This window comes from Protopterus annectens, chromosome 4.part0 (assembly GCF_019279795.1).
Source record: "Protopterus annectens isolate FY-2018-M chromosome 4.part0, PAN1.0, whole genome shotgun sequence".
Lineage (NCBI taxonomy): Eukaryota > Metazoa > Chordata > Ceratodontiformes > Protopteridae > Protopterus > Protopterus annectens.
Genome location: NC_056733.1, coordinates 466,726,958 through 466,739,457, shown reverse-complemented (window position 1 = coordinate 466,739,457; position 12,500 = coordinate 466,726,958). Strand labels below are relative to the sequence as shown.

At 43.9% G+C, this 12,500-nt stretch overlaps 1 protein-coding gene across 1 annotated transcript in view; it reads left to right on the top strand.

Moving 5' to 3' along the window:
- The window catches only part of TRAFD1 (TRAF-type zinc finger domain containing 1), a 1,071,672-nt gene that overhangs the window by 598,598 nt on the left and 460,574 nt on the right, over positions 1 to 12,500 (top strand). Inside the window, exon 6 of the mRNA XM_044069751.1 lies at positions 1 to 143. This exon is cut by the window's left edge and continues 115 nt beyond it. Coding sequence (XP_043925686.1) covers positions 1 to 143 — 143 coding nt within the window. The remainder of the gene's footprint in view (positions 144 to 12,500) is intronic.

The window sequence follows — 12,500 nt, the reverse complement described above, 5'->3', positions numbered from 1 at the left end:
TGATGAAGAGGACTCTGCTGAACTGTTAAAATATAGCACTTCTAATAGACTGGAACCATTTGACATTCATGGAGTTTTAAGGGAAAAAGAAAATACTTTTCCTGTCAATGCTCTAAGAAATGTTAAAACAGAAGAAAAGAAGTGTAAGTACTTTTCTGCCTTTATGCAGATGTGTACCTAATTTAAATTGTTTAAAAAGTTTGGTTGAAAAAATTGACTTGGACTATAGTTTTCTTTGCAAAAGAAACTGTAGTTTGGTGGGTGCTAGCAGAGGAAGTCTCCAAAGACCTGACCCTCTGCAAATCTACAACATATCCAAGTGTCACAGTGCTTGAACCTGTAGATCAATTTCTTACCTTCTCAGAAGTAAGTTTCCTTCACATTCCTTGAACTGTGTATTTCTACAGAGGGCTTCGCTTGCATCATGGAAAAGTAAATTTTTCTGTCTGTGTAGTGATCTGAGTGAACTGACCATTTTAGGTTTTTGACAGTTTGCATCAGATACCTAGTAACTTAGAAACTTTACTTCCATTATAATGTCTAGGTTGTTCGGCTTTGTTCTGCTTTTAGATCTGAAACTGTATTTTATTATTCCTGACTTCACAGTCCTGGATATGCTGTACAGATACCAGAAGACACCTAAGACTGACAGAAAATTATTTATTTTTTTAACAGTCATGAATAAGGATGTATATAGCCTGTGAGCTGGTACTGGTATCATTGTCTGTTTATTTCTGTCTGCTGGCCATACCTCTCAACCTGAAAACATCAAAAATTTGGACAGAGGCCTGCAAAAAGTAGGTACAACTGGCCAGAAATCCGGATGCTGATAAACATAAAATTTGTATGCACAATTATATAACCTCACCCACTCCAGTGGAATTGTGGATTACCAGCATTTTAACAAAAGGAAAGCATCATACCTCTCAAATGTCCAGATTATTTATTTATTTATTTCCAGTTTGATGACCGGGCATGTCCACTGGGCTCAGGGAGCCCACTTTCAGTGGAGGCCCGGGGAGAAACGCTCCATGTTACAAAGTTTAGATACAGATACAATATAGAAAAGAAGAACAATTTACAGTTATGTTTCATGCTAGAGAGCAGGTGTAATTTCTTGGGTACGTTACCTTTAGATGCAGACACAATATTATTAATGAACAATTTACAGTTACATTTCATGTTAGAGAGCAGGTGTAAATTCTTGAGTACATGGTACAAATTTGATATTTACAATGTGTACATATGTGTGGTAGCCTATAGATCATAGCTAGAGAGGCTAGTAATCCTAGCTGGAGAGGGGTTTATAGGTAGAGAGAGAATTATAAGACTAGGTGGGGGAGAATGCAGTTGCATTTTCTGTTAGAGTAAATGTAGGAATGTAACTGAGATTTAAAGTTTTCAAAGTTTGCACAGGTCCTTAGAGAAGAAGGAAGAGAATTCAATTTTTTTGCTAAGGAAAAGGATAGCAGGAGTTGACCAGCAGGGCGATTAGGTTTTCGGACAGAGATTAGGTTTTGGTGAGTAGATCTGAGAGTTCTCGATGGGTGTAGGGGAGAAGGATGTTGCACAGAGCTGGGCACTTGGAGGATGAAAGATTAGTTTTTGGGCTGTGGTAATCTAAAGATAGTCTAGATGGTTGGAGAGTTCAAGCCAGTGTAACAAATTAAGGGCAATACAGTGATGGGAGGAATATTTGGCTTTGGTGACAAATATAGAAATCTTATTATAACAGACTTCCAATTTTGAAGCGAGTCTGGCAGATAAGTTAGTTAACAGAGGAGCGCCATACATTAGTGAGGGTAGTAGATAGGTAGTGGCAAGCGTTTGGTGGAAGGAGAGAGAAATTGGATGTTCCTGTATAGCATACCAAGATGCAAACACATTGCTGCAGTATTGCTGCAGTCCTAACTGTTGGGGTGATCCGCGAATACCAAGGCCGAATACCAGAGGTATATGGCTGGCGTCGGTCCAGAGCGCATTGAACTGGCGTCGACTTGCGCATGACCGGCGTCATATCCTCCGGCGTCATATCCTGGTCGATGCAGAATGGGTTTTTGCGAGTGCAGGTTGTGCAGGTTGGCGTTTTGAGAATTTTCTGAAGTCGGAGTTCAGAGTTATATCAGTACCCGTTAGAAATGCCGTTAGTTTCTTGCCTCAGTATTTAACGGATGTATCAGAAAAAGATAACTGTATTTCTTAACTGTATTTCTTGGCGAAACAGAGGATTACCATACCTTGTGTATACCTTTGTTAGGGGCCTGAGAGCCTGACTGTGGGATGCTCTTGTGCTAGGTTTAACAACTATTAAGAGAAGGTTAGACTGACAAAACGTTGATGAACCGCAGTCCCGGTTCTTCAAGTGGAGCCAGAGGTTTTGCCAGGAGTTTCTTTTGGAGTCTACTGCCAGAGACTTCTGTTACAGGATTTACTGTTCTCAGGAGGGTAGGCCAGGCTGAGGGCAGAGGCCTCTTCTGTTCTTCTTCTCTTCCCTCTTAGTTAGAGCCTCATGTTCCAAAACCTTTTTCCAGGTAGGCCAAGAAGGAAAGCCTTCAGGCTTCAGTGGGGTAGTTCTTCTGAGGGGAAACATATGGCACGCTGGCAGAAATGGCAGAAAATTTGATTAGAATGATTGGGGTTGATTGCCCCTCCTGATAGTTCTGAATAGAGGTTTGATAGTTTTTGATAGTTTTGAACTTTTGAACAGTGTTCAGAGGCTTCTTCAGTCTTCTCCGAGTATTCTGGGGAAGATATTCTGATTCTTCCATGGATGATTGACTCCCCTCCGAGGATTTCTCATTTCTTCTTTCTTTCTCATTCTCTTTCTTCCATGAGGGAGCACTTTAAGCCATTTACTCAGGATTGCCTCTGATAATTTTGCTTAGAATTCTTGTTTTAGGCCAGCATAGGCCCTTAGCCCTACCTCCTGTGTGGAATGTAGTGATGTGTGTTGAAGGCTTCCCCTGAACCCTGATTCTTTGCCTCCTATGCCCTGTTAACCTGACAATGGGTACTATAGGGGTGCCTAGGCTCTATAAGTATCTTTTTAAGGTCCTGGGGCAGACCGGGAAACTTTTTCTCGGGGGACCTAGGTGTTAAGGCCTCTGTGGTGTTAGCCTGGGCTGCACCGATAAAGAAACTGAGGGGAGGCAAGGGAGACTTTGGATAGGGGAAAGAAAGTGTATACTCTTCTTTTTTAGCCATGAAGGTTGGTTAATAAATTTTCACATGCTAAATATCAAATTATCTCCTTTCACAACTGAAATCTAAGGTGGATGCTTTGGCGGAAGGTTGTAAAGAGTTGCTGGTTAGTTCGTCTGAACAAGTGGGTAAGCATTCTTTGCAATGTGGTTTTTGATGACAGCCTCCCCTCCTCGGGGTGGCTGCCACTAAATTCTGTTCAGCATGAGCATGCCTGGGGATCAGAATTTAATTTAGCATGCATGTTAAGGATTTTGGATGCTCTCACAGTCTTTGATGTCTTGTTTGTTTGCTTTCGCCTGCAGGTTTGAGTTTTGCGGAAGAAAATGGGAGGACAAAAATAGTCTATACAAACTTTTAAAGATTTTTGCAGGTGCAGTAGTAGTAGAAATTGGCCTACTAAGGGATGGACATATCCTATTTATATGATTCCCAGTCTAGGGAGGGTCTGCTCTGAGCACAGTGTTAGGGGCAGGCTCAAGGTTCTTTTAGGCAGAGTTCAGAGGGTTCACCTGTCTTGGTGGTGAGGGCAGGGGTCCCGATGTTAAACAAACAGACCCCGATGACCCTTTGGCACTGGCTGCCAGTAGATTCTTTCGCAGCTCCTTTCTTTGGAGGAAGTCTGTGCCCAGAAAAAAGAGAGTTAGGATTTAATTACAGAGGAACAGATGGGTGTTGGATATCGGTCACCGGTTTTTACAGGTTTTATTTCCACCATTGCCCCTTTCAAAGGGCTCCAGGCATGCCCTCTCCACAAGCTCCACAAAGCAAAATTTCTCATATTATAAATAAGGCCAATCAGCCAGTCCTGTATTGAAAGACCTAAAGCAGAAGTTTTTATTCTACTTCTGTTCTAATTACCAAAGAAGAGAAGGGAGAGAATGGGAACACGTTTCTATCCTCAACACTTATCTGGACATTCCCAGGTTCAAGATGTTGACGTTACAACAGCATTACCCCTGCTCTGCTGGGCAAAGATCACTGGATGGTAGATCACTATCTGAGGCTTACCTTCTAAACCAATGCCTATGAACTAAGATTGCAGGAAGTGTTTTGCTGTTCGAGCTGGAATTCTCTCATTATCAGTTCTCTGCATTGCCCTTTGGCTTATCTACTGTATGCTGTAGTATTCACCACAAAGGTTCTGGCTCAGTGATAAGCTTACTTCCAGCTAAAAAGATTCCAATCTATCACCACTTGCCGACTGCCTGATTCTGGCTCAAGAGAAAAGGAAGACCTACTACATCTGGAATATGTTATAGCAGTTAACTAAGATGCCTAGGTATATTCTGTGAGAATAAAAAGTCAGTCTAGTACCCTCTCAAGGCATGTGCTTTTTTGGTGTGTGAGTGAATACAGCAGCCCAGATGGCCTTTGGACAAACAAAAGTCTATCCCTTTACTTTCATCAACTCTCATCAGTCGTGCTGACTGCAACAGTCCTTCAAGCATTAGGGTTCATGGCATCTTGTAGCTTCCCAATGCCAAACTGAGGAAGATATAAGGGATATGGCAGTATGTGAATGTAAAAACATGGACCTAGGACACCACTGGATGGATTGTGTCATTTATTCAAATTTTTGCCTTGCCTTCAAAAGGAATAGTGGGCTCAGAAGGTCACCTAAACAAACATAAACAAAGGGACTCCCTGGCGAGCGAGTCCAGATTTAACGAGATGATGCCGAGACATTGCTTTGGGAGCTGGGAGCTCATCTAAGTGGATACAAGACAAGACAAGCTGCCAGACTACAGCATCTACATATCATATCAACATAGAGGAGATGTTAGCAGTTCAGTTGCATTAATGGCTTTCAACTAAGGTTACTTCTTCAGGGCAGGTGTTGATTCTAACAGACAACACAACTGTCATGGTACATCACAAACAAGGGGGAACACATTCTTATCTCTCTATGCAGGCAAAGCAATGATTTTATAGAGAACTGCGCTCAGCTTACAACTAACTCTTCAGGCAAGGTTTCTGCACAGAACACCTTAGCAGATATGATAAGCAGACAAATCATGGATCCCCCACCCCACGGTGAAACTGGATCTGTGTATTTCAGAAGAAATTGACGGGGGGAACTCCTAGAGCAGAGAGATCTGTGCAGCTCACCACCCCACCACCACCTGCAGTTTTTTGCAAAGGTTTCATGTTCAACCACACTTTTGAAAGTGGATGCTCTTTCTTTCAGTTGGAAAAATCTTCATGTGTATTTCTTTCCACCTCTGCCTCTTCTCCAAAGTTGCTCTTAAAGGTTCAGACAGACAAGCCAAGGATGATTTTAATAGCTCCAGATTGGCCTCGGCAACACTGGTACCCACTACTAAGGAGTCTGGTAAGGAAGCCTCCATGGCCTTTACCTTTGATTCCACATCTGTTATCTCAGCGGTCATCTGCTCAATGTCAAGCTTCACTCTCCATCTAATTTCTGGCCTGGCTATTCTGTGTTGAAACACAGCAGGTCTCAACTTCCTCAACAAGTTTTAAATGTGATTATGGAAGCTAGCTAGTACAAAGAAATGGAAGAGGTTTTATTTTGGAGTACAGCAAAGAATTTGGAGATTTCTGACCCTCTTTCAATATCTTACTGAGTTATTGGACAGAGGTTTGTCTTCTCTTCCATTAAGATTCATGCTGTTCCATCCAGCTCACTATGATTGTGACCCACCATTGTTTTAGCATCCTTTGTTGTCCTTTGGTTTCATAGAGGGCAAAGAAATAAGACCCCCGTAAGCTCCTCTACTCTAACAGGATCTCAATTTTGTGTTGGAAAGAACTTTGTCTACAACACACATACTGAGCGACTACTGCTGAACTGGGAAATTGAACTCTCATAGAGAACTGCTTTTCTGTTTTTTCATGCTTCTTACTTCTGCAAGAAGTCTGAGTTACCCAGGCCACATATGGGTAGAGCCCTTTTGATTTTCGGATAGGGTATCAACTAATCCTTCCTTTTATGCCTAGGTGGTTAGTGCTGTGGCTTTTAAAAAAAACTATTCATTTGCCCTACTTTTATGCAGACCCCAAAATAAAGGGAAAAGATTTTGCACACTTTAGATGTACATTATTTAAGCAGGACTAAGGATTTTGTCAGCAGCAGTTAGTTGTTTCTTTCTTTGCTTTGAGTCTCAGGGCAAGCCTGTGTCAAAACAAACTATTTCTAGGTGGATTGGGTGCATTTGCATTTGTTATCCTAATCATCCATCATGGATTCCAGCTGGGATTAGCCTCCCCTCACCTAACTAGGGCTGCACTTCAACTGCATTTCTAAGGGGTGGCAACCAAGGATATTTTGGAGGCAGCTACTTGGAGTTCAGTGCATACTTTCTCTAAGCATTATCACCTTCCTCTCTACTCTAAGTCTAGGGCTGGTTTTGCCACAGCTATTTTGCAAGGCATGTTGTCAGCTCCTGCTTCTTTATGATTTGCCAGCCTCCCTTACCTCACCTTCCTTGTTCTACCCAGTAGTTAGGACTGCAGCATGTGGGAAATGAAACATAGTATAGTTTTTTGTACCCCATAAAAATGTAGATTCGAGGATCCACATTGCTGCCTCCCTCCTTCCCTCTGTGTTTAGGGGGGTTTGTGTAGGTGAGGTTATATGCTGATATTTTTGTATATATTTTTGTATATATTGTATTTTTGGTGCAGGTATATTGGGCCTTGTCTTTTAGGGTCTTCTGACATCTGGGGCAAGAAAGACTGAGGATATGGCGTCGGTCATGCGCATTAGTACCCTGGCGTACTGTCAGTCTAATCGCCCTGACCATCTCTGGTATTCGGGCCGACTGGACAGCGGACTACCCCAATAGTTAGGACTGCAGCAATGTGGATCCTCGAACATCTACATTTATGGTAGGTACAAAACTGTACTTTTTATATGGGTTTTCTTAATGTTTTGCTGGATGTGAGTGTCAAATTTCTGGTGTTCATCAATAGTGACCCCAAGTAGTTTGGCAAAGGGAACAACCTCTATAGTGGAGTTGTTTTGGCTAATGATTTGGAATGAGTTTTTATCAAGAGGGGAAGCTTTTGAGGGAGAGAATAATAGTATTTTGGATTTATTGGCATTTAGTGAGAGGTGAGTCTGAAGCATTCAATTTTCAGTGGTGGAGAAAGCAGCTTGGGTCATTGTCTGAAATTCTGGGAGGTTGGTGGTACTCCAGATTAATGTGGAATCGTCTGCATATTGTACAATTTTGATATTGGGTATGGCTTTGTGGAAGTTGTTAAACAGCATTTGACTGAGTATGGATCCCTGGGGAACCCCAGTAGGTGTGGGAAGGAAGGTTGAGGTACCTGTCCTTCATTTTACAGCTTGAGATTTATTGGAGAGGTAGCTAGAGAACTATAGGATAAGGTATTCTGGGAGAGATTAAAGTCAGAGAGATGGTTTAGGAGATGGGTGTGGGAGATGGTATTGAATGCTTAGACAGACTAGAAGAATAGTAGAAACTATTTTTCCAGAGTCACGGGCAAGATTTATTGTCTCTAGGAAGGAAAGAAGTGCATTGGTTGTACTATGGCCTGGACGGAAGCCGTGTTGGGTTGGAGTGATTAGTTGGTTATTGGCTAAGAATGGCATGAGCTGAATGTGAATGCATTTTTCTAGTAGTTTGGAAATTGGGGAGAGGATGGCTATGGGGCGGAAGTTTGAGATCTTATTGTTTTTGCCTCCTTTATGGAGAGGTAGAATGAAGGCAGTGCACCATAGTTTGGGAACATAAGATTCTAGCATGGATCTAATGATCAGGATGCTAATGGGAAAAGCAATACCATCTGCGGCTATCTTTAGGAAGGAGGATGGGATATTGTCAGGGGCATTGGAGCAAAGTTTTAATTTGGAGAGTCATTTTTTTATATAGGATGTAGAGATGGGTTTAAGGTTGAATATAGGCGGAGGGTTGGGGGCGGAGGATGTTATAGGTGGTGGTGACGAAAGGCTGGATTGAGGGGAGAGGTTATTGTTAGGGAAGGTTTCTGCAGAATAACCAGCTTTGTGCCTCATATTTTTGGTCTGTTTCTCATATAATTGTGGTTTTCTAGCAAATCGTTGGAAAAGTCTGAGGACTCACGTTAGAATATAATGGCAGCTGCACCAGGCTACATATCCTTCAGAATATTTATGCTAATTCAAAACCTGTTGTTCTAACAACTTTCTAAGCTTGTAAGAGCAATATTTAAAAACTGTCCCTATTTCTAGGCCTTTGTCGTCGTCCCCCACATTATTTATGGCTTTGTCCAGATTTCTTGCTGTAAGGGGTTGAAAGGTGTTACAGTAAGTCCTCCTGATATACTACTTAAGACAGGATAAAATAAAACCCAAATGTATTTAACATTACTGTTTTTAACTATTGATGTTATGTTGTCCCTATCTCACCTTCATTCTTGTTGGTTGGGTTCGGAGCCAATACTCTGATCCGGATCAGCGGCATTCTAAAGCTCGAGAGCTTCCACTGACACGAGGCTAGATCCTATCCCAACATGTCTAGCAAGAGTTACCCAGATCTCGTTTGCCGCTTGAAGCTTCGGGATTGCTTTGCGACTAGCTTAGGCTAAGTTGTATTTTTTCTTGTAATCTCTCCCTTTTTTGAGAAAGATAATTAATATTTTCTTCTTTATTATTTGTAGTTTGGGTATTCTGAGTGTCTGTGTCTTATCTTTTATCGCCTAGTGTTGCTGTTACTTGTTGAGGCCATCGTTTTTCCTCTTAGGCCTACTATTCCCCTTTGTCATTAGTCCCCTTCTTTATTTCAGCCCATTTGAGTTAGAGGGCTTGTTCCCCCTCTTCCTTTTCCCCCCTTTTCTCAGAAGAGTTCACTCAGTCAGAGGAGCTGTCATTTAACTTAGAGGCTCTCCTCTGCCCTCCCCCTTAAAAAAAAAAAGAAAAAAAATTGCTTTTCTGTCTTAGATAGTGTTTTTTGTATTGGCTGTTGTGTTTATTCTTGTTGTGAAAATGTCTAAAGAGTTGTCTAAAGAATCCAAGCCTTCTGGATTCAAGAAGTATGATTCCTGCACGCAAAAGATGATGTTGACCTATGGTCACACCAGTTGCATTTACTGCCTGGGAGCCGTTCACCTGCAGGACTCTTGCTGTTTACCTGGAGGCATTTGGCTGCCAACCCTCCACCTCTTGGGTGTCTCCCTCTTTCGATGAGCTACTTGGGTCCTGCAGGAGCGGAGAAATAAGTTGATCTTGAGGCAATTGCTTAAAGGTCTTTTCAAGGTATCTGTGGAAGGGAATCAGGCAGGTAAAGCTGATAAGCCCTCTAAAAAAAAGTTTCTTCATCGGCTCCAACCTCAGAACCGTCGAAGGGTCAAGGGAAACAAACAAGTAATGTTGGATCCAAGGTCTGGTCCGACAAGACAACAGTCTCCATCGGTTCCTTCAGTGTCTTCAGAACTGCCTAGGAGCTAAAAAAGACACTGGTCTCCCACCTTGGAAACCAGTGTGTTCCGTACCTCAGTCTCCACTTAAGTCTTTGGCAAGTAGCCGTCATTCGTCCACCCATTCCTCTCGATCATCCAGGAGTCTTCGGATGATGTGGATTGGATGGTGAAGGGGTTACTTAGGACACCGGCATTGGCAAAAATTTTATCAAACCCAGCCCATATGGACGTGGAGCCGACTACCCAACCCACTTGTCGATTCCTCCTCCTTCAGCTCACCTGAGTTAGGAGCCGGAGTGCATGGAAGTCATTGCAGTGGAACCGTCTGTTCCAAAAACCACCAGTCTCTCTGTCGCAACATCCGCTTCGATCTCGTCGATACCACCTTCTATCGAGAGATCTGGGGGCCGACACTCCCTCGTCAGCTCTGAGGGGGGTGGCGCCATCGGACCCTTGTCGGATACTACTGTCCCTCTTGGAGCTTCAGCGCAGGTGAGTTCAGCTCCTACCTTGCCATTGGTGCGGGAGAGATTTCTCAACTCTTCGGAGCTGGGGACTCTGTCAGGCTAGGATCGTGGTGCATTTGAGGTGATGAGTGTGCTGTCCTCTCAGACAACTCCACCCTCTAGTTCAGCTACTCTGTCCCCTTCAGGGCCAGTGTCTACCTTCTCACCATTCCTCCATCCAAAGCGTAGAGAACCAATGCCCCAGGAAGCCCCATCGGGGAACCCCCTTCCAAAACCTCTCCAGAGTACCCCTCTGATGAGGTTTCTCAGAAGAGGTCTTGTAAGAGGAAGCATTTAGACTCCCCTGAGTCTATCACATCAGACACGGACTTGAAGGACTCAGAAGGGTCCCCACGTTCCCCCTCTGAGGATGTCTCTCTTTCAGACATTTTGGAAATCCTCAAGCAGAGGGGTGGCTGGAAATCCCTTTCCCCTTCTGAAGATGAGTCTGTTTACCTGGAGGCATTTGGCTGCCAACCCTCCACTTCTTGGGTGTCTCCCTCTTTCGATGAGCTACTTGGGGTGGTCAGTCAAAAGGCGTGGAGCTTTCCAGAATCTGTGGATCCAGTTCTGAGAAGGCCCAATAAGTTTATCACAGCACCAGAGGACAAACTCTTCCTGACTAAGGGTGTTCCAGTTGATGCTATGGTGGTTGCAGCAGCCACTAAGAAGGAATTAGCAAAAACTTCTGTCTATCCTCCAAACAAGGAATCCCGTACGATGGACAGATACTGGAAGCGTAGCTTTTCCTCAACGGCCTTTACCCTTAGGTCACTGAATTATTTGTCCCATTTTACTCGCCTACAGAGGGATCGCTTCAAAGAGCTGAGAGATTACTCTCCAGAATCCTACAACTGCAGGAGCTTCAGACGAGGCTGCTTCCCAGCTCGCAACCTTAAATTCTGTAGTCAACTCTTCCATGCGGCTGATCTGTTACGTGGCCAATGAAGTGAGTAGGGCAGCAGGCACAGGAATTCCCTTATGGAGACATTCCTGGATGCACCTTTGCGAGTTTGCGGAGCCCTTCAAGTCCTCCTTTACCAGTTCCCTATTTGATGGCTCGTCATTGTTTGGGCCCAAGGTAGAAGAGACTCTTACCAGGTGCAAGCAAGAAGGCAAAACTCTCTCTGCCATTGGAGTACATTTCTCCATGCCTACTAGACCTTATCCCAAAGGTCAGAAAGGTGGGAAAATGTTCTGGAAATCCCAGGGAGTTTCGTCTGATGCACGTGGTGATTTTTCCCATAGGGGCAGAGGGGGAAAAAATAATGGGAGATGTTGCCCTTGTGGCAGAGGGGGTCCACAGAACCAGGGTGACAGAGATACATTCTCTGGTAGGCCCTTCCAGTGCTCCTAAAAGGAGACCCGCCTGTCCACCTCTGGAGGCAGTTGGGGGCAGATTGTCACTGTACCCTGGTAAAGTATCACAAATGACACATGGGTACATTCGATAATATCCAGGGGATACGCCATTCCATTCTCCCAGTCACCCCTCCCCAGAAAGCAAATGTCAATCCCAGATGTTTGACCCCATCTACGGGATCAAGCAAACCTAGAAATTCAAAGGTTGCTAGAAAAATGAGTCATCCAAAAAGTCCCCACAGACCAAACCAGATCCGGAACTTACTCAAGGTTCTTTTTAGTTCCAAAGAAAACAGGGCACTGGAGGCTCATTTTGAATCTCAGCAGACTGAGCAAGTTTGTCAAGAAAACGAAGTTCTGGATGGTGAAACTGCAGTACATACTCCCTTTTCTGGGAAAGGACAACTGGATGTGCTCCATCGTCCTCCAGGATGCGCACTACCATATCAAGATGGACAGGCGATCCAAGAGGTATCTACGCTTCTGGCTGGGAGCCAGTCATTACTAGTACAGAGCTCTGCCCTTTGGCCTCACTACAGCCCCCAGAGTGTTCACCAAGGGTTCAGCCACCTTGGCAGCGAGACATTTCCCTGTGGTACATTTGACTTGGGGACACATGGCTGAAGTGACATTCAGCTGCAGAGAAATATGGCTGTTTGCAAATTCCCTGTGGACAAAGAGAAGCACACACTGCCATGCTCACAGCATTAATAACCAAATGCATAGTTGCAGAAGAAGTAATGAGTGTTCTGCTCAGTGTACAGTACATACTTATGTAACTACAACATGTAGAAGTGTGCTACAGCATGGAGGAAATCCTGCAGGCTACTGTAGTCACATTTATGCTCCAGTATGTGTTTTAGGTAATGTTCCCTACACACTGTGAAGGGGGTAGTGGTCCACACACTCCAATTATAAAGGCACTGCCCATTGTGCATTGCATTTTTACTGCCACTGACATGCCTTCTGGCCAGCCAACTGCTGATGCCTGCTATATTGCCTGCTGTCTCATGTTCCCTTTGGGACCATGGACATTATTTT